We start from the raw sequence: 22,229 nt of genomic DNA on the forward strand, positions 1-22,229 counted from the left end.
GAATTTGAGAAGTTATTTATAGATCTTGGATACCAGCCCTTTATCTGTAATGTCATTTGAAAATATCTTGTCCCATTCCGTGGATTGCCTCTTAGTTTTGTTGACTGTTTCCTTTGCTGTGTAGAAGTTTTTAATCTGGATGACGTTCCAAAAGTTCATTTTTGCTTTTGTTTTCCTTGCTTTTGGAGACATGTCTTGAAATAAGTTGCTGTGGCCAATGTCAAAGAGGTTACTGCCTGTGTTCTCCTCTACAATTTTGATGGGTTCCTGTCTCACATTGAGGTCTTTCATCCATTTTGAGTTTATCTTTGTGTATGGTGTAAGAGAATGGTCCAGTTTCGTTCTTCTGCATTTGGATGTCCAATTTTCCCAGCGCCATTTATTGAAGAGACTCTCCTTTTTCCATTGGATATTCTTTCCCTCTTTGTTGAAGATTAGTTGATCATAGAGTTGAGGGTCCATTTCTGGGTTCTCTATTCTGTTCCACTGGTCTATGTGTCTGTTTTTGTGCCAATACTGTCCTGTCTTATCACAGCTTTGTAATATAGCTTGAAGTCAGGTATTGTGATGCCCCCAGCCCTGGTTGTCTTTTTCAACAATCCCCTGGCCATTTGGGGTCTTTTTTGGTTCCATACAAATTTTAGGATTGTTTATTCCAGTTTTGTGAAAAATGCCAATGGTATTTTGATAGGGATTGCATTGAAAGTATAGATTGCTCTGGGCAGCATAGACATTCTCATTATGTTTATTATTCCAATCCGTAAACATGGAATGTTTTTCCATCTCTTTGTGTCTTCCTCATTGTTAGTGTATAGAAAAGCAACTGATTTCTGCACATGGATTTTGTATCCTGCCACGTTGCTGAAGTGCTGTATGAGTTCTAATAATTTGGGGGTGGAGTCTTTTGGGTTTTCCATATAAAGTATCTTGTCATCTGAGAAGAGAGAGAGTTTGACTTCTTCTTTGCCAATTTGAATGCCTTTTATTTATTTTTGTTGTCGTCTAATTGCTGAGGCTAGGGCTTCTAGTACTATGTTGAACAAAAGTGGTGAGAGTGGGCATCCATGTCATGTTCCTGACCTTGAGGGAAAAACTCTGAGTTTTTCCTCCATTGAGAATGATATTCACTGTGGGCAGAAGACATGAACAGACACTTCTCTAAAGAAGACATGCAAAAACAGGATTTTGAAGTACCAATTAAAAATAAATAAAATAATAAATAAAAAAGCATAAAAACTAAATCAAATATCCCAAAATTTCAACTCCAGAAATCCTGAATTTAGGATTTGACTGTCTTTGCTGCTAATTTAAATTCTAATCTACTTTACCATGAGGAACACATAGGACATTTTTCCGTACTCTGGGTTATTTGGAACTTACTTAAACATATACAACATGTTAAGTATGTATAATGTCATTTTTTTTTTTTTTGCTAAGCTAGTCATCAAACAATATCTTGTACATAAGAGTAAAACCTATGTTGAAGGGAAAATGCATTTGCTGGTTTCATTTTGGTAAACATTGTAACAGTGCAAATTTTGGTCAGATTATTAATTATCATACTTGCATACAGATTGCATTGCCCTTAAAATCTTTTTAAATTTTGAGAACAAAGCCTGTGAAAAATCAAGGAAATTGAAAGAATTTGAACTTTATTATATAAGACCTACTCTATTCTAGCTCTTAAAATTTTTTAAACAAGTGCTGTGGGAAGCCATTGCCTTTACAAGACTTTTAAGGTGTTTATAGCAAAACATTTTTCCCTGTGATTGAATTTTTCAAAGTACTAAAATACTGTGAAGAAATATGTTTTCCACCAGTTTTATGGCTCCCTAGATGCATTTTCTACAAACCTTGCATCTGCTTGGACACAAGCAGTATTGCAAAAACACACCATGCCATTTGAACAGGGTATATAGCTTTGAAACGGTATGCACAAAGTACAAATGGGAATGTCAATATCATAAGAGTATACAGTTTAAATGCTACTCTTTTATTAAAGTGGACCTGAGTAATTTGTTCCTATTTTATATCTCTATTTTATTAGGAGTATTTTACATATGTGAAAATGCTACTCTTGTGTGTATACTTTTGGCTTCAGTGGGTGGCAGGGAATATAATATTTCTGAAGTTTATGCAGGGGAAGACATAATAGCATAATTGCCCTTTACAATATGTTTTATCCCAATGGAAAGTAAATTAAAAAATAATTATCTGGAACCTGAAAATACAGCTTCTGTATATTTTAAATGTTGGAAGAGCTGACAAAATTTAAAGAGCTATGAAGTGTGTTTAATAGAATTTTGCTAATCCCAGAACCCACATTTTAAGAAAATGGGGGATGATAACATGTATTATAAGTATCCAGATAAGAAAGTATCCTCTGAGAAGTTGTAGCTGAGGCAATAAAGCAATATACACCATTATCCAAACTTAAATAGCATTACTTCATTGCTTTTACACTCTGATAGTTTTTCTTAAAACATCAGACTGTCTCAGAGACAGTGTTAGGTAAAGTTATATGGTTTCTTTTTTTTTTTTTTAAAGATTTTATTTATTTATTTGAGAGAGAGAGAATGAGAGACAGAGAGCATGAGAGGGAGGAGGGTCAGAGGGAGAAGCAGACTCCCTGCCGAGCAGGGAGCCCGATGCAGGACTCGATCCCGGGACTCCAGGATCATGACCTGAGCCGAAGGCAGTCGCTTAACCAACTGAGCCACCCAGGCGCCCCTTAAAGTTATATGGTTTCTTAAGTTATTAGTAAACTCTCTCAAGATTCTGTGATAAGATTGTACTTGAGAATCATAGGCTAACTATGGCACATTTCACTATCTGTTATACAGGTATTTTAACTGAAGGTAAGACGGAATCCATTGTCAGTAACCAAGAACAGGAGGTAATTTCAATGTGTAAATATACGGTATTTTCACACTGGAAAAATGCCAAATAGGAACCGAATAATGGTTGGGAGGTGACAGGGGACACAGAGGCAGTAAACAAAGTGATTTTCCCTAGTGAACAATTCAGATTAGGAAAATGAGAATCTCTAAGGGAACTGGATAGATATAGCTGCTCAGGGGGTGGAGGCATGTTCCATATCCTCATCCAAAGTGAACATGAAGACAAGTACAGGCCAAATACAGAAATGAATAACATATGGTACTAAACTGAATATAACTGCACTGGAATCAAATGTTATAATATTGATCCTTAAAGCACTTATCCAAATAACTGAATCATTAAAATAGAACAATTTCATAAAATTGCAACCTGGGAAAGAAAGTTTGAATGATTTGTTCAAGTCTGTTTACAAGATATTAGTATTATAAGATTAGATATTAGTTCTTAATTTCCTCTTTATTTCCATTTTTTTCACATTACAAGTGTCCTCTGGCTGAGTTCACAATATTTAAACATTCATACAAATAGAAAATGTTAGATAACTGCATTTAATATTAATTGTTGATTTTTGTTGGGCTTTGTGCAAAGTGAATCTTAAAAATAATTTTTCCTCTAAAGAAATATCATTGACTATGAGTATGTATGGGATAGGATCAGATAGGGAAAGAAAAGAGGAGAAAATCAGAGTGACCTGAACTCTCACTGGAAGGTGAGAGCTGAGAAATTACCCATGCGATTCTGATCAGTTTGTGCAGTTTTAGGGTAATTTAGATTACCGAAATAATTTTTCCTTTTATATTTCAAGCTTTGAAATACATAAATATATATCTGCTTGCAAGCTAATAAAAACATCAAACTCTATTTTGTTTGCATAGACCCACACTCAGTAAAGACATAATCTTATAATAATTCTAAATTTTATGTTCAGTAAATATTTTATATTCTTCATTCAAACTAAAACCCTTATGATAGAAGATGAAAATAAAATCCTCAAGTACTAGGATTATTAGCAAAAGAGAAAAATATCTGCAGTGTTTTTGCTTCAACATCTGCCATTCCATATGGATCCCTAAATATTTGTAACAAATAATGGGTAAAGGAATTTCAACATTAATAAAATAAGTCTGAATTTGCCAGGAAAACTTAAGATACATTTTTCCTGTTTTGTTTTGTTTTGTTTTTCAGTAGAAGGCATACTCTCCTTAAATTTGCATTTCTCCATGTGGATAAAAATGTAGCATAAATTAAATTTAAGGGAAAATATGTGACTTAAATAATGTGAACCTGAAGTCTTCCAACTACCTTGGAACTAATCTGAGGAATTTTAGTTACAAAATTTCATGTTTGTTTTTGTCTGATTGTTAGGAAGACAAAATACTATAAAACCTTAATGAATGATTCCTACATTAACTAAGTCCCTTAATCAATTTACTAGAAGAAATTAAAGAAAAAGAAATTTCATGGACAAATCTTGGAATCAGTGTATACTCGATGCAGTTTTTTTCCCCCTTAAACATTCCATATCTAGAAGGCTATAATAGCTTCAGATCCAGCCAATTTTTACTGAGGATCTACTATATGCTAAGTACAATGCTAGGTACTTCCACTTTAGTTTTCTCAGTTAAAACTCCCACAAACACTCTGGGGTGGTTCTTCCTATTCTAAAATAGGGACATTGAAGTTTATAGATGTAACATGCCAAGATACAGAGAGATCCAGTCATAGTCATTGCATTATGAGTAAAATAGCAGACTCATACATTTTAGGGGAAAGAAGATTTAAAACAAGATAGTGGGGTTATTTGGTGATTGACCCTTGAATAACCATTGAAGTTAAACTGAATGATACATTTGTGAAAACTTTCTAATTGATTAAGATTTTTGGAATTATTTCTCTTTGTCATATGGGCAACCTATAATTGTCTACTGTAATTATTAGAAGAAATCACTACCACAGTCTTCAGTTTACAAGTTTGTGAACTCATTTTAATTTACAGCACAACACCATGCACACCAGGTACTCACTAAATGTTTCTGATAAAAGTCATTGAGTTAGGGGCGCCCATGTGGCTCAGATGGTTAGGCATCTACCTTTGGCTCAGGTCATGATCTCCAGGTCCTCAGATTGAGCCCCACATCAGGCTCCTGGCTGGCTCAGGGGGGAGCCTTCTTCTCCCTCTCCCTCTGCCTCTCCCCCTGCTTGTGTGCTCTCTCTGTCTCTCTTTCTCAAATGAATAAATAAAATCTTAGAAAAAGTCATTAAGTTATTGCATTTAGAAACTCAGTAATTTGAAGCAACATTATAACTAGTTTGGTTGGTATTCTTTGTTCTGGCTAGCAAAAATAATATCTATTTTTACCAAAGCACTCCTGTGGCTTTAGAAGCAATTATGGAGACCAATGAGAAATTGAAACACAGTTCCTTTTTTTTTTAATTTAAATTCAATCAGCCAACATATAGTAAATCATTAGTGATACACAGTTCTTACACTATAGCAACTTACAGGCAGAATAGGGAAATAAAGGCACAACCAAATACATAGTAATACATAATAATAAGTAGAAAATGCCATAAAAGAGTACCCAAAATGTGCTTTGAATGTTCAGAGACTAAGACAAATGGATTAAGAATTTATGGGTTACACTGTAGGATTGAATACAATGAAATCACTAAAAAGAATACTGTGTACCATGAATGTATGTTTACAGCAAAAGTATTTCCATGATATACTGTCAAATAAAATAAAGTTTCAAAAATAAGAAAAAGTCATTAAGTTAGATATGAATATTGAAATAGAAGAGAGTAAAATTGAAAGAAGCCCTCCAAACTAATTAGAAATGAAGATGAGGAAGAACAATGTTAAAACATGAAATAAAATGGCACATTAATATGTTCTATTGATGATGTTTATCCCTCCCGCCCCCCCAGCTGTATCCTATAAATTATTATCATTTTAAGGAAAAAGCTTGTTCAATGGACAATGTAAGTTCTCATGGCAATAGACAACATCTAAAAGTAGGATTGTTCATTTGGTGAAAGTTGTTGAATGGAGCATTACTGATAGATGCCTACTTCGTTGATAAAACTTTAGAGATTTTCAGAGAAAAAGCAATCATTTTGATGTCTTAATGCCTCCATTACACGAGAAAGAAAAATGTGAAAATTGCAGTGTTTTGCCCTAATAATTAACATTTATTTTAAAAATTCAGCTTTGTAAAATATTAAATGATTGGTATCAATTTGAACTAGCTAGGTTTACAACAGTGTTGCTATTATGATTGTTCATCTATTAGGAAAACACTTCATAATTTTTATCATAAAAATATGGTACCTTAGTGTCTCAATTTTGTATTTCTTAGCTAAAACAAAAAAATCAGCATATAGTCTCACCAATGTTTGTGTGTGGGCATTCATGCATGCATGTGCATGTTTGTGTGTCTGTGAGACAGAGGAGAGAGTGATAACTAATGACAAAAGAATGTTCTTTTTTCTAAAAAAAAAGATTTTATTTAGTTATTTGACAGAGAGAGAGAGAGAGCACAAGCAGGGAGAACAGCAGAGGGAGAGGGAGAAGCAGGCTCCCTACTCAGCAAGGAGCCCGATGCGGAGCTCGATCCCAGGACCCTGGGATCATGACCTGAACCAAAGACAGACGCTTAACCGATGGAGCCACCCAGGTGCCCCAATAAAAGAATGTTCTTAATTTTCTTCATTGGTATGGTGCTAAAATAAAATATATATATATATATACATATATATATATATATGACTATGCACAGATTATAAATAGGTATAATTGCAGTTATTAGGATATCTATATATAAATGTCACACCTGTATATCTATTAATTTCTTATTAGTTTATAAGAGTTGACAAATTATATACTGCTGTATAGACTATTCTTGCCAGGTTCTCCATAACAGTGTCATTCCGATTTTGAATCATCTTTATTTTTTAATCTTTTTTTTTCCTTATTTTTTTTAAATTTTATTATTATGTTATGTTAATCACCATACATTCCATCATTAGTTTTTGATGTAGTGTTCCATGATTCATTGTTTGCGTATAACACCCAGTGCTCCATTCAGTACGTGCCCTCTTTAATACCCATCACCAGGCTAACCCATCCCCCCACTCCATCCCCTCTAGAACCCTCAGTTTGTTTCTCAGAGTCCATAGTCTCTCATGGTTTGTCTCACCTTCCAATATCCCCCCCTTCATTTTTCCCTTCTGGCTATCTTCTTCTTTTTTTTTTTTTTTTTTTTTAACATATAGTGTATTATTTGTTTCAGAGGTACAAGTCTGTGATGCAACAGTCTTACACAATTCACAGCACTCACCATAGCACATACCCTCCCCAATATCTATCACCCAGCCACTCCATCCCTCCCACCCCCTACCACTCCAGCAACCCTCAGTTTCTTTCCTGAGATTAAGAATTCCTCATATCAGTGAGATCATATGATACATGGCTTTCTCTGATTGACTTATTTCGCTCAGCATAACGCTCTCCAGTTCCATCCATGTCATTGCAAATGGCAAGATTTCATTCCTTTTGATGGCTGCATATTCTATTGTATATATATAACACATTTTCTTTCTTTCTTTTTTTTTTAAAGATTTTATTTGACAGAGAGAGACACAGCGAGAGAGGGAACACAAGCAGGGGGAGTGGGAAAGGGAGAAGCAGGCTTCCCACGGAGAAGGGAGCCCAGTGCGGGGCTCAATCCCAGGACCCTGGGATCATGACCTGAGCTGAAGGCAGACGCTTAACGACTGAGCCACCCAGGCACCCCGATACCACATCTTCTTTATCCATTCATCTGTCGATGGACATCTTGGCTCTTTCCACAGTTTGGCTATTGTGGACATTGCTGCCAGAATAACCACTTTCCACCTTTCTTGAATACAGGGAAATAGTATCTAAGGATTAATGCATAGAAATGTGATTTTCCTTATTAAACAATTGCTTATGTTAAATCCTACTTGGAAAAGAATTTGTTTTTATCTGTGTAGACACACATTTTTTACTATAGTTTCCTGATTCTATGTTTACAAATAGGTCCCATTATACACTTCTTTTCAGTGCAATGTAAGTTGATATTTAGAATCTCTACATCTATAGAAGAGGCTAGTTGTGTCTTTAATTTCATGCAATTCTTTTTTTTATTTATTTTTTTGATGTAATGTTCTATGATTCATTATTTGTGTATAACATCCAATGCTCATTGCAATACGTGCCCTCCTTAATACAATTCTTAAAGCTGTGAAGATACATACTTAAATTTAGTTATAATTTTGAAATGATTTATTAAAATTGTACAGGCTAGTTTAAAAAGATATTGTGGGGGCGCCTGGGTGGCTCAGTTGGTTAAGCGACTGCCTTCGGCTCAGGTCATGATCCTGGAGTCCCAGGATCGAGTCCCGCATCGGGCTCCCTGCTCGGCGGGGAGTCTGCTTCTCCCTCTGACCCTCCTCCCTCTCATGCTCTCTGTCTCTCATTCTCTCTGTCTCAAATAAATAAATAAAATCTTAAAAAAAAAAAAGATATTGTGATAGGAGGCAATATTAATCATCTTTAAATGTAGCAAAATTTGACCTTTATATAGTCCAGTGGTTTCTCAAACTGTGGTCCCCAAACCGGCAACATCAACTATCAGTTGGACACTTAGAAATTCTAGTAGCCAGGTCCTACCCTAGGCCTACTGAATCAGAAACTTTAGCAGTTGGGAACCTTTAAAAAAACATCTTCAGGACGTTCTGATACATGATAAGGTTTAAGAACTATTGCTGTTAAAGTGCTAGATATTAGTATCTCGTTCCCTTGTGCCTTCCACCAAACCTCTCTAGTCAGATATGCTAAGTCGAAACAACAAAACAAAACAACAACAACAACAGTGATTTTAAAGTTAGCACCTGAATTTCCAGGTCAGAACAATAAATTTCTCTTCCTTATTTGTGCCAGATTAAGAAGAGAGTTTTCTTCTCTAAGTCTTGTACATTTCCCGGCTGAGAAACAAAATGAGAAATCTGCTTTACAGCCTCTGCAATCAGCCAGATGACTGAACCCCTAGTAAGGGTAAAAGTAAGATTATACTGAAACCCTGAGGCCATTTTAAAGATAAAGTCAACATAATTAAACATTATCACCTGGAAAAGTCAGCTAATTGATGGAAACGTGTGCCCTCCCCACAATTTTTCTTAAACACATCTCTTTAAAACATCAGCTTCCTTCCCACTTTACTTCTATGCCCACTTTTGCTTCTTGTTTGTCAATTTCTGATGAAGACTGTTACATTATTACTCCCCATTCAGTTAATATTATCTCTGCAGCCTTTTTCACAGAAGTAGCAAGGGTGGTTTGCTAGAGAAGGGATTTGCACGTGCCTCTGGTACTGTTTAGTTGTTTATATTAGAAATCTTTGTCTGTCTTTCAGTTTTCAGAGCAAATTCTGGTCTATGTATAAAATTTCTTTCCATTCTGGATCCTCACCTTTTTTTTTTTTTCTAAATTTCTAAGCTCTAGTAAATATAGATCTACTTTAAAAAAATCAGTCAATTTTACTTTATCTTTGATGCAGTAATACATCATCTCAAAGATGATGGGAAAGTATGTGTGTGAGTCAGAAAGAGTTATATTTTACTATTTTTTGCTCAAAGGACTATGATATGTAGACAAGTTCAATAAATATACAGTAGGCATGTTATGACAACTATATCAACTATTTTTCAAAATTGCAAAATTTTAGTTTGTCCCATTATCTGTATAGTAATCATTGATTTTATTGAAAAGGCTAAGATTTGACCAGAAATTCTGTACCTCCACCCCTTTCTTCCTTCCTCTGACCATATACTTATAAAAATATTTTAAAATTACATATTCATGTACAATCTTGTCTTTTTTTTTTTTAAGATTTTATTTATTTATTTGACAGAGAGAGAGAGACAGCGAGAGAGGGAACACAAGCAGGGGGAGTGGGAGAGGGAGAAGCAGGCTTCCCGCAGAGCAGGGAGCCTGATGCGGGGCTCGATCCCAGGATCCTAGGATCGTGACCTGAGCCGAAGGCAGACAGACGCTTAACGACTGAGCCACCCAGGCGCCCCCAATCTTGTCTTTTTGAATAGAAATAATGGAATCAATCTGATGACTAGAAATCTTACCTCAAGTTTTAAGGTTACCAGTATGCATATCCAAAGTCATTATAAGTGTTGTAGACCCAGGATAGTTAAAATTGTAGATACTGAGAGGACACCAGTAGGAAAAAAATTTTTTTTAAAGATTTTATTCATTTATTTGACAGAGAGAGACACAGCAAGAGAGGGAACACAAGCAGAGGGATTGAGAGAGGGAGAAGCAGGCCTCCCGCTGAGCAGGGAGCCTGATGCGGACCTTGGGATTATGACCTGAGCCGGAGGCAGACGCTTAACGACTGAGCCACCCAGGCGCCCCACCACTAGGAACATTTTAAAAAGACAAAGTTCCCACTTTCAAGAAGAGTATATTGTAGTGAGATAAAATACTTAACAAACATAGTAAATAAATAAGTTACATTATGGATTATTGGTGATAAATTTTCTAGGAAAAAAGAAAACATGTTAAAGGAGTAAAAAATAAGGGTACAGGTTGCAATATTAAATAGGATGTTGTGGTGAGCACTGTGTATTGTGTAAGACTGATGAATCACAGACCTCTACCACTGAAACAAATAATACATTATATGTTAATAAAAAAAGAAATACAAAACTAAGGAAAGTTAAATAGGATGTTTAGTATAGATTTCAATAATAAGATGCCATTTGAGCAAAGAACTAAAGTTGGGGACCCAAAATTAAATTCATGAGAACTATAAAACAAACCTTGTAAATTATTGTATTAGTTCTAAATCTTCTAAAGCTTATTAAATTCTTTAGTAGAAGTTCAGTGCAGAAAGATGTCAGTAGCACACCCTCCCACCCCCTCAATTCTGACAGTGAAAAATTTCTCTAGCCATTACAAAATGTCCTTTGGACTGCAAAGTTACCCCCAGTTGAGAAACACTGACCTTGACTTATGAAGTCTCCTCAGACCTTTGATAACTGAAAAACTAATATTGGCTTAATTGAGGGTGAAGCCAGGCTTATCCCATTACTACCTAAAAAAGAATCTTGCCACATGTTTTATGAGGTGTTAATGGATGCTTAGGTGGCCAAATATTTTACTATAGGCTCCTCTCCCACTCCTGGGAATGTTCAATTGCCATTTAATTTATTTAACATACAGTTATTTTGCATTTCCTTTGGGTCAGGCATTGTTGTACGAACTTTACAAATAGTAGCTTATTAGTCTTTATAACAACCTTATGAGATAGGTATTATTATTATCTGAAATTTACAGATGAGGAAATTGAGGCACAGAAAAATTAAGTAACTTTCCCAGGGGCTAGCAAATCACAGAGCAGAGTTTCCAACCTGCACAGTCAGGCTTTGGCATCTTTTGCTCTTCATCACTATGCTCTCAGCTGTCTAAATTAATATGTAACATATGCTTATATTTAGCACTAGCTTTTTAAAGGCTCTGAGTTGTTCTGCTTTAATAGATTTAGCAAATAAAAAAAAGAAAAGAAAACATCATCCCCAGTGATATTTGAATCAGATAAACAACAATTTATTATTATCATTTTAAAGATTTATTTATTTATTTGAGAGAGAGAGAGCATGTGCATGCACAAGGGTGTAGGGGCAAAGGGAGAGGGAAAAAGAGAATCTGAAGCAGATTCCCCACTGAGTGAGGAACCTGACAGGGGGCTGTGTCTCATGACCCTGAGATCATGACCTGAGCTGAAATTGACTGAGCCACCCAGGCACCCCAACAACAATTTTTTTTTAATTTTTTTTAAGATTTATTTATTTATTTATTTATTTTTAAGATTTTATTTATTTATTTGACAGAGAGAGACATAGCGAGAGAGGGAACACAAGCAGAGGGAGTGGGAGAGGGAGAAGCAGGCATCCCGCCCAGCAGGGAGCCCGATGTGGGGCTCAATCCCAGGACCCTGAAATAATGACCTGAGCCGAAGGCAGACGCTTAAGGACTGAGCCACCCAGGCGCCCCAACAAATTATTTATTTAGTATAACGATGTCCCATGGAGTATTTTAGACATACTTACATTGAAAAATCATTTGCTGTTTATCCGAAATTCAAATTTCACTAAACACCCTGTAATTTATCTGCTAACCCTTGCTTTACTTAAAACTGTTTATCATTGTTTAACCCAGTTTTTTCAATGCTATTTTGAGGAAGGCACCTTGTTGGTATACCTAATATCTTGGGGAAGTCCACGGGATTTATATTAATGATAGTGGGAACACTTTTCAGCTAGAGTGAATGGATTATTTTTATTTTTTTAAAGATTTTATTTATTTATTTTACAGAGAGAGAGGGAACACAAACAGGGGGAGTGGGAGAGGGAGAAGCAGGCTTCCCGCGGAGCAGGGAGCCCGATGCGGGGCTTGATCCTGCGATTTCCAGGATCATGACCTGAGCCGAAGGCAGACGCTTAACCGACTGAGCCACCCAGGCGCCCCATGAATGGATCAGTTTAAATGCTTACTCCAGACTGCAGTGATCTCTCCTTTGAGAGGCACTTGACAAGATATGTCACATGATTTCACACTTAATTGTCCACTTCTATAACTTGTTGACTTTTATTCAAGATGTGTCAGCTCCTTAACAGCAAGGACTGGGTATCATGCTTCTTCCAAACCTTCACTGGATATAATATTTGTTATCAGCATAATATTCTTTCTGAAAGATGACTTATTTCTAATTCATAATTTATAAAGGAACCTGTTATGCCAAATTGGTAATCTAAGGATCCAGAGCAAAACAGGGCCATACTAGTTTTAGTAGTATTGTATCTCACTTTCTCAGGCTGGTGACCCTTCACCCTTTTGCTACTAGTTTTTGGTTTTCATTTGTCAGCATTATTTCTTTTCACATCTCCCTAAAGAAATGTAACAATTTGGGCATCAAGTTTTTCTTTTCCACATTTGGTAAGGGCAACATTTGAGTTGTTGTTCAACTCAGACCATGAACGCTTCCTTATATTCATGAAAGTCACATCATTACACAGCAGTTGGTCATTTTGTTATTATTCCTCAGTTTGGAAGAGAGAAGCAGGTGTCTTGCTTGTGCCAAATGTAATACTGACAGCACCAACACAAGAAAGTCTCTTGAGCAGCTGTACTTAGGGGAAAGCACTCAAATAAAATAGTGAAATATGATTTATTTGGTAAAGAATAAAAACTGATGACCTGATGGCAGGTGGCTGCATTTTCCCACTGCCAAGTGAGTCAGTGTTGTTAATTTTCCCATCCTGTATTACAATCCTCAAAGCCCAGAGGAAAGAGGAAACACTGAACTCCATGAAAAGGTGGGAAAATAAGCACTGCATTCATATAGGAAGTCTCTAGCAGTCTTGATTTTCATTTTGGGGGGACTTTTTCATTCTGAGCATTTACCATTTGTTTATCTTTTTTATACAAATAAAGTTATTGTCAACTTTTACATCTATTCATCTGGGCCCTGAAGAAGAAATCAAAATTAAGAGCTTGTTCTGCAAATGGATTCCCAAGTATAGCAAGTTTAACAAACAGGCTCAATAAAAGCAGTCTCCACTTCTCTTGAATAAATGACGAGGTTGCTCATGTCCTCAGCTAGATTTAGCAGTTGTCCTATCTTTATCTTTTAGTTTATACCATTGCATTTTGTGTGTTGATAAAGATTTTAATATACACATTTTGAACACCAGCCTTTTAAATCAAAGTGCTCAGTCAAAACCCTTTCTTCCTGGCTTACAAAGAGAGGAATTTAGCTGACAGTCTATGGTTCTAGTACTTGTCCATATTTAATTTCATTGCCAATTAGGATTTCTCAAGCCTCCTGAATAAATTCCTACATAACAGTGAATGTCTTTTTTTTTTTTACAGTGAATGTCTTTAAACTCTGAGCAAAATGTCGATGTCATTCAGATGTGAAGACCTATTAAAAGATTGAAATAGATTTCTAATGCATTTATTATACATTTTTGTAGCATGTGATTTAAATCAGAAAAAAAAGACAAATGGTTTGACATTTTTCACTCATGTACACCAAAATATAATATGCTTCGACTAGCTTTTGGCTATTATGGACCTTAACATGCAATGTGACCTTGGTCTGAAAAAGCATGTTTGGTTAGCACAGAAACTTAATCATAAGAAGTCATAAGTAGAATCCTTCTTCTTTACTGCCCTTTTCTAGGTCTAGGAAATTTATTGCTTGTGGGACAGATAGGATATGAACAATGGGCCAAATAGAGTCCAGGGTTATCTCATCTGTGTGAAAACTGCTGGTGAAAATCGATGTGACCTCTGCTACACTGTCATCCCAATTCCCACCCTCTGTGTCCTATTTGTCTTTTGGTAGAAGCTTAGATCTGTGTGCTGTCTCTATGTGTCTCTCTTGGGCCAGATTATCAAAATGAATCATAGCCTGCATACCTCTTATATTTCTATTTATTTTCCTGGTGTAGACTAGGTCCAATGAAATATGATTCTTTTTGCATTTGATCCTCACTGCGGCAAGCAACATCTGATTCAACTGTGTCCATCTCTTTAAAGAAGAGTAATGCTATTTTGAAACTTCAATCTACTGTACAGCAACATTACAATCCATAGACCATGCAACCTGTCTTCATAGTCAATAGTAATTTTCCTTTCAGCCAATTCAATGGCATTTATTTCATCTCCAAATAGAAGACTTCTGGGAATTTTAATGTAGTTTTAATTTTGTTTTATGCATACTGAATATATTGCTTTCATTTTTGGGTACCTTGTTTGTAGAACACCCCTCAGATTCTTACCACTGAGATTACTTGTGTATAGAGTGATATATAACAAAGAATCCATTAATTTTAAGAACTCTGCCCCCATACAAAATGTTTATTCAGGGGAAACATTGTATTCTCTCTGAATCAGCAGGATGTCAATGTTCTAACTTTGTAGCAGTTCATTTTGTAAAAATAGATCTTCCAGGCTACATAAATTCATACTTTAAGATTTATAAACATCAATACAAAGGTGTAAAACCTCCCCAGCTATTATCAATAAATCAGTATTCTATAAACTTGTCATGTGTAGAAAACAAAATACTAGCTAAATATAGACTTCAAACAATACAAATAAGACATAATATTGCTTGGTTAGGTGTTAAGAAATGTGCTTTATAAGCATTAGAGATGATGCCTAAAACATCTTAGAATTTAGGGTTTTTTTTAGAATTTAGTTTTTTAATGACATATTTCAAATGTTCCAAATTTGCAGTTGAAATAGATCACAGAATTCCTGATAATGTGCTCATTCCCTCTGGAATACTTCACCTCTTCCAAAAATACCACTGGCAAAAAAGAAAGGAAGGAAGGAAGGAGGGAAGGAAAGAGTTTAGGGTTAATTTTACAAGGGAATTGTACAAAACACATGCATCATGCATTTATAATCAAAAATTATTTTTAAGGTTTTATGAAAAAAACAATTCCTAAGAATACGTTCATTATAGCTTCCTGTGCTAAAAGAAAATTAACAGGTTAATTTATACATTTTATTGAATTCTTTAAGACCAATAAACAAATGCTTTTTATAACATTTTGGATTCAAATAATATGAAACTGTTAATTCTATAAAATAATTGTTCAGCATTTTTTATCCATATAGATTTTGGAAAATTGGAACTTGTAAAAAAAGAAATTGGAAATGGTGATCTCTATTAAAAGCATTTTATTTCAGAGATAATGCTGTCCCGTTAAAAATCTCACAGAAGGTTTCCACAATTCTATGCCACAGCTTCCCATTCAGTAAATGGGGCAAACCATTTGCTATGGAGCAAACCATGACTATGAAATCTGTGTGGTTCAAGACTCTGCATACTACATGTATAGGCTGCTTGCAATTGAAAAATTAGCTCTAACTATATGATAAATCCATATTCTTATCCCTACTGGAACCAGAACCAATAGCTAAATTTTTGTGAAAATTGGTTAGGTCCAGATTCAAGCCTAGGGTTTTTTTGTTTGTTTGTTTTTTGTTTTTTTTTCCTTGAATTGCTCTCACAATATATAGGGTCACTGAAAATTTTTTTGACTAAGGAGATGCATATTTTCAAACTTTGCTTGTGCCCAGTTACCGAAATGAAGAGACTGTAGTGAATAGAGTAATTTTGTTTGAGGTGCTATGATTCACCCCATCATGCACTGCTGTTGAAGCCATTTAAAAATACCAGGGTTTGAAAGATACAGATATAGTAAAATGAAGGGGCACCTGCACCCCAACATTCATAGCAGCAATGTCCACAATAGCCAAACTGTGGAAGGAGCTGAGATGTCCTTCAACAAATGAATGGATAAAGAAGTGGTATATATATACAATGGAATGTTACTCAACCATCAGAAAGGATGAATACTTACCATTTACATCGACATGGATGGAACTGGAGGTTATTATGCTAAGTGAAAAAAGTCAATAAGAGAAAGACAATTATCATATAGTTTCACTCATATGTGGAATATAAGAAACAGTGCAGAGGACCTTAAGAGAAGGGAGGGAAAACTGAATGGGAAGAAGACAAAGAGGGAGACAAACCATGAGAGACTCTTAATTATGGGAAAGAAATTGAGAATTGCTAAAGGGGAGGTGGGTAGGGGGATAGGGTAACTGGGTGATGGGCACTAAGGAGGGCATGTGATGTGATGAGCACTGGGTGTTATATACAACTGATGATTTGTTGAACACGACATCTGAAACTAATGATGTGTTGGCTAATTGAATTTAAACTAAAAAAATTACCAGGTTTTGGGGGTGCCTGGGTACCTCAGTTAGTTAAGTATCCAACTCTTGATTTCAGCTCTGGTCATGATCTCAAGGTCATGAGACTGAGCCCTGTGTTGGGCTCTGTGCTAGGTCAGGAGTATGCTTGAGATTCTCTCTCTCACTCTTCCTTTGCCCCTTCCCTCCATTCTCTCTCTTTCTCAAATAAATAGATGAATTAGAAAAAAAAAGAATACCAGGATTTGTTTGGCTACCTTCTAAGATTATTACTTTGTAGCAGTTTATTTTTACCTATGTCAAAAATGTCCCAATTTATAATTGCAGGGAAAAAATTGCTGTCTGGTTCGTACATCTAACATAAAAAATGTCCAGTCAGAATTCAAGTACATAGTCAAGTAGTTAGCTTCTCAGTGTAAAAGAAGATTATTTTTGTAATTAGATATATCTGTTTAAAACATCTTATTAAACAAAAATTCTATTGGTGTCTCTTTATCTGAAACTAAGAGAGAATCTTGTTAAAGTAATGAGAATGTGGGAGAAGATAATATAAAAATAAAAGGGGAGAAAAGATACAACTTGTGTTTCTATACCACAGGTAATATTTTTTCATAAGTAGTAGTCTTCAAAATAAAAGTTAACACTGGAAATAATCTAAATGCCTGTCAGCTAGTGAATAATTAAACAAAAAAAACCAATGTATCCATGTAATGGAATACTTTTCAGCAATAAAAAGGAAGAAACCACTGATACATGCTACCACATGGATGAAAGTCAAAAACATGCTAAGTAAAAGAAGCCAGACATAAAAGACCACATATTGTATCTATCTGTGTAAAATATCCAGAAAAGGCAGTCCTATAGAGGCAGAAAGTAGATTAGTTATTGCCAAGGGCTGGAGGGTGGGAGAAGGACATTAACTGTAAATGGGCATAAGGGGTATTTTGGGGTGATCAAGATGTTCTAAGATAGATTTGCGATGATCGTTGCACAACTGTGTAAATTTACTAAAAAACATTGAAATGTACACTTAAAATAGGTGAATTTTATTGTGTATGAATTATACTTTGATAAACCTATTAAAGAATGGAGGTGATAGATAATAGATGATAGATAGATAATCAGTGATAGATGACAGATTTGAAAAGGAAAAAAAAAAACAGTGTATGCTTTACAAGGAGGGGATTTGATTAATTTATAGGTATTCATAAACATATCATAAATGTGTTTCTCCAAGTCTCATGCCTCTTTAGCAGTAAATGTCATTTCATTTTCACTGATTATTTACTGAAACATTTATTTTAAGAAACTAGAAGCAGCTGGGGAATAAGTATAACTTCCAATTAAGAGTTTTCCATCATCTAGTTTTACAAACAAAATATTTATAGATGCTATAGAGGTAAAGGAAACACAGTGAAAATTTTGACCTGTTAATTTGTGAACATTCTGATATAATTTTGTTTTTTCCAGAAGAAGTACCATTTCAAATTCCAATGATGAAGACACCCTTGGACAAGATCCAACTGACTCCTGGGCAGGCATTGCCTCCTGGATTCCCTGGACCGTTCATTTTTGCTGATAGTCTGTCCTCCGTGGAGACTCTGTTGACCAACATTCAGGTCAACAATATTTCTATAAACAAAATAAATGTAATACAAGACATTAGCATCTACATTAATTATTTCAGATTTGAGAAACTAAAACAGATAAGATGAACTGCATGTCATTTGCTGTACTTTGACAGGGCCTACTGAAAGTGGCTTTGGATAATGCTCACATCCAGGAGAAGCAGATTCAACAAGAAAAAAAGGAACTACGAATGGAGCTCTATAGAGAGAGAGAAATTAGAGAAAACCTTGAAAGACAACTCGCAGTTGAGCTTCAAAGCAGAAGTAAGTTTAACAAGTTCAATTACAGAATAAATATTTTGTTATAGATATTCTCAATAGTAGTAGAAATATTCTCAGGGATAGCTTGGAACTACTGAAAAAAATGACAAGCTAAGAATCAAATACTGTGTGTAATCCACTTGGTAAGATATTTATGCTATTTCTCTTTATTATTAAAGATAATGAAATAGATCTGGACTTCAGGCCAGTTGCAGATTTGGAAAATAGGAATATTCTTAGTTTTCTCACAATTTCACAAAATACCCCTGGATATAGTTAATCTAATAATTTCTTATAGATGAAATGCTTAATCTTTGCCAAGAACAGTGCTAGATTCTGGGGATTTAAGATAAATAAAACTCAGTCTCTATCCTTGAGAGATTTACATTTTAGAGGGCTAGCACAACCAACCAGTTAATTTCAAGACAAAGTGGCAAGAACAATGATGCACAGTATATATGGTTATATAGAGAAGGGGTAGTTAGTTCAGCTTGGTGGGGGAGTGAATGATTGAGGAAGGTTTCCTGATGCTAATACTTGAATCTGAAGATCAGTAGGCTAAGAAAGGGCATGAGAGTATCTGAGCGATTTGGACATTCTAGATAGAGGTATCAGTGAGCATAAGCATGAAGGCAAGAAGCCTCATACATTGACAACTATAAAGTTTGTTATTACTATGGCTCTGAATTTTATGAAGTGAACTGTAAGAGATGATGGAGAAAGATGAGGGTAGAAGCTAAACTGTAAAAGACATTTTTAACCATGTAAAAGATTAGCTTGGATTTTGTCTTATAGGTGATGGGAAGTAGTCAAAGATAAGCAGGGGGCATGATCTGGTCTGATTTAAATTAGACCACTTTGGTATTGGGAATAGATTAAAGAGGGCTTGGAGTAAGACTAAAAACAAGGAAATTATGTAAAATAAGTTTGCTCCTGGCAGTGGTGGTGAGGACTGAACAAGGATTGCATAAGGAAGGATGGACACAAAAGAGAGAGAATGGAAAATTAATGTTCACAAATAGAATAACTTTCCAACCATGGGTAGACATTAGATTATGTACAGATATGGGTAAAGAGATTAGTTCATATCAAAACCAGAGAAAATTTAAAACTTCACTTCAGCTAATAATTTCCACCTTTTCCTTACATTTACCATAAATTACTAAACATCAACAAAAGTGATGACTGTGAATTTCAACTTCTTCTCTTCTCTGCTTACTCTTCTATGGAAGGGTCACTAAGTAAAAATTCAATAAAATAATTAAAGAGTGGGAAGGAGAGGCAAAGAAAGGGAGAGAAAATCCACAAGGTAGATAATGTCTCCTTAAACAAGGAAGAATAATTCCAGTTGAGTGAAATCCACTAATTTTTCATTATTTCAAAGTAGTATATTATATTCCAAAAATTTTGGCAAGTAATTGAAAGCTTACTGTATATTTTCCTTAAGGCCTGGGAATCACTGTTAGTCTGGTTCAAAATATAAATTCAGTCACTGCATTTAAAAATAATTAAACCTGTTTAAAAAAAATCTTTTTTAAATTTAATTTTATTTTATTGTGTTATGTTAGTCACCATACAATACATCATTAGTTTTTGATGTAGTGATCCATGATTCGTTGTTTTTGTATAACACCCAAAAATAAAATCTTAAAAAAATGGGGGGTGCCATGGGGTGTTGGCTCAGTTGGTAGAGCATGTGACTCCGATTTCAAGGTTGTAAGTTTTTTTTTTTTTTTTAGATTTTATTTATTTATTTGAGACAGAGAGAATGAGAGACAGAGAGCATGAGAGGGAGGAGGGTCAGAGGGAGAAGCAGACTCCCCGCTGAGCAGGGAGCCCGATGCGGGACTCGATCCCGGGACTCCAGGATCATGACCTGAGCCGAAGGCAGTCGCTTAACCAACTGAGCCACCCAGGCGCCCTCAAGGTTGTAAGTTCAAGCCATACATTGGTTGTAGAGTTTACATAAATAAACAGACAAATAAATAAAATCTTAAAAACAAAAGAATTAAACCTCTCCTTATCTTGCCAAAGTCATTAAATACTATTAAGTAAAAGTTAGTCTTTTACAGTTTAGAAAAAAATCATTTATTTCTGGCATTTGGTATGCAAAATATATTATTATGATTAACAGTCATAAAAACACATATTTTTAGTAGAATAATTTTTATACTAAAGAACCTAATAATCATATGTTAAATATAATAACATTCTCAGATTGACTTCTGCATATCTACTATATAGAATAAAAATGGCTTCTAAGTTTTAGGGTTGTGCTCATACCAATTTCGGTTTATTAACTTCTCATAGACTCTTCAGGTCTATCTTTATAATTATTATCACAACTATTGTCTTTTAAAGAGGACTAGACATGGTAGGGGAGCCTGGGTGGCTCAGTTGGTTGAGCATCTGCCATTGGCTCAGGTTGTGATCCTGGGGTCCTGGGACCGAGCCCAGACTTGGGCTCCCTGCTCAGTGGGGAGCATGCTTCAACCTCTTTCTCCCTCTCCCTCTGCCCCTCCCCCCATCTCAAGCTCTTACCCCCTCCCTTGCTTATGGCTCATGCTCTACCCCCCACACGCTTTCCACACCCCTCTCATGCTCTCCTCCCATGCCTGCTCCTGCTCTCTGTCCCCAGCTCATGCTCACTTGCAGTCTCAAGTAAATAAATAAAATCTTTAAGAAAAATAAAAATAAAAATGGCCTAGACATGGTAGATGCAGTATTTTATCTACTATCAAACTTATTCTGAAGTATTTGTATTTAATAAATGTGGCATATTATGATCTAATAATAATACCACTGCTACTACCATAACATATCACATTATCACTACTACTATCATTACTGCCACTACTACTAGTACTACTACTACTGCCTAATGCTTATCAACTTGCTCTGTGCTAAGCACTGTTTTTCACATTTATTTACAATGACTAGCATAATTATAGGAACCTAATCTGTTATCCTCATTGATTTAGAAAAAAATTATGTACTTCATCTCTGTAAACCTCAGTATCATCATCTATTCCAATAGTTGAACTGGATAATCACTTAAAATCCTTTCTAGTCCCTAAATATCTCATATCCAGTATAACCAACTTTTTATGACAAAGGGTGAACTCTTTATCTGAAGTCATATGATTGAAAAGAAAGAGGGGGGGCAAAGATACAAATGTAGGGATCCAAAGGGGTACGTGCACCCTGATGTTTATAGCAGCAATGTCCACAATAGCCAAACTGTGGAAAGAGCCAAGATGTTCATCGACAGATGAATGGACAAAGAAGAAGTGGTATATATATACAATGGAATATTATGCAGCCATCAGAAGGAATGAGATCTTGCCATTTGCAATGACGTGGATGGAACTGGAGGGTATTATGCTGAGCGAAATAAGTCAATCAGAGAAAGACATGTATCATATGACCTCACTGATAGGAGGCATTCTTAGTCTCAGGAAACAAACTGAGGGTTGCTGGAGTGGTGGGGGGTACGAGGGATGGGGTCGCTGGGTGATAGACATTGGGGAGGGTATGTGCTATGGTGAGCGCTGTGAATTGTTTAAGACTGATGAATCACAGACCTGTACCTCTGAAACAAA

General features: G+C 35.5%; 1 protein-coding gene across 2 annotated transcripts in view; it reads left to right on the forward strand.

The window, feature by feature from the left end:
- DACH2 (dachshund family transcription factor 2) overlaps positions 1 to 22,229 on the forward strand; it is a 909,992-nt gene that overhangs the window by 882,876 nt on the left and 4,887 nt on the right. For both annotated transcript variants that reach the window (XM_064574314.1, XM_064574315.1), the window contains 2 exons: positions 18,209 to 18,357; positions 18,483 to 18,630. In XM_064574314.1, the coding sequence (XP_064430384.1) occupies positions 18,209 to 18,357; positions 18,483 to 18,630 (297 nt within the window). The remainder of the gene's footprint in view (positions 1 to 18,208; positions 18,358 to 18,482; positions 18,631 to 22,229) is intronic.

This window comes from Mirounga angustirostris, unplaced genomic scaffold (assembly GCF_029215605.1).
Source record: "Mirounga angustirostris isolate CCGP_5_RB_7025 unplaced genomic scaffold, mMirAng1.0.hap1 SCAF_11, whole genome shotgun sequence".
Taxonomy (NCBI): Eukaryota; Metazoa; Chordata; class Mammalia; order Carnivora; family Phocidae; genus Mirounga; species Mirounga angustirostris.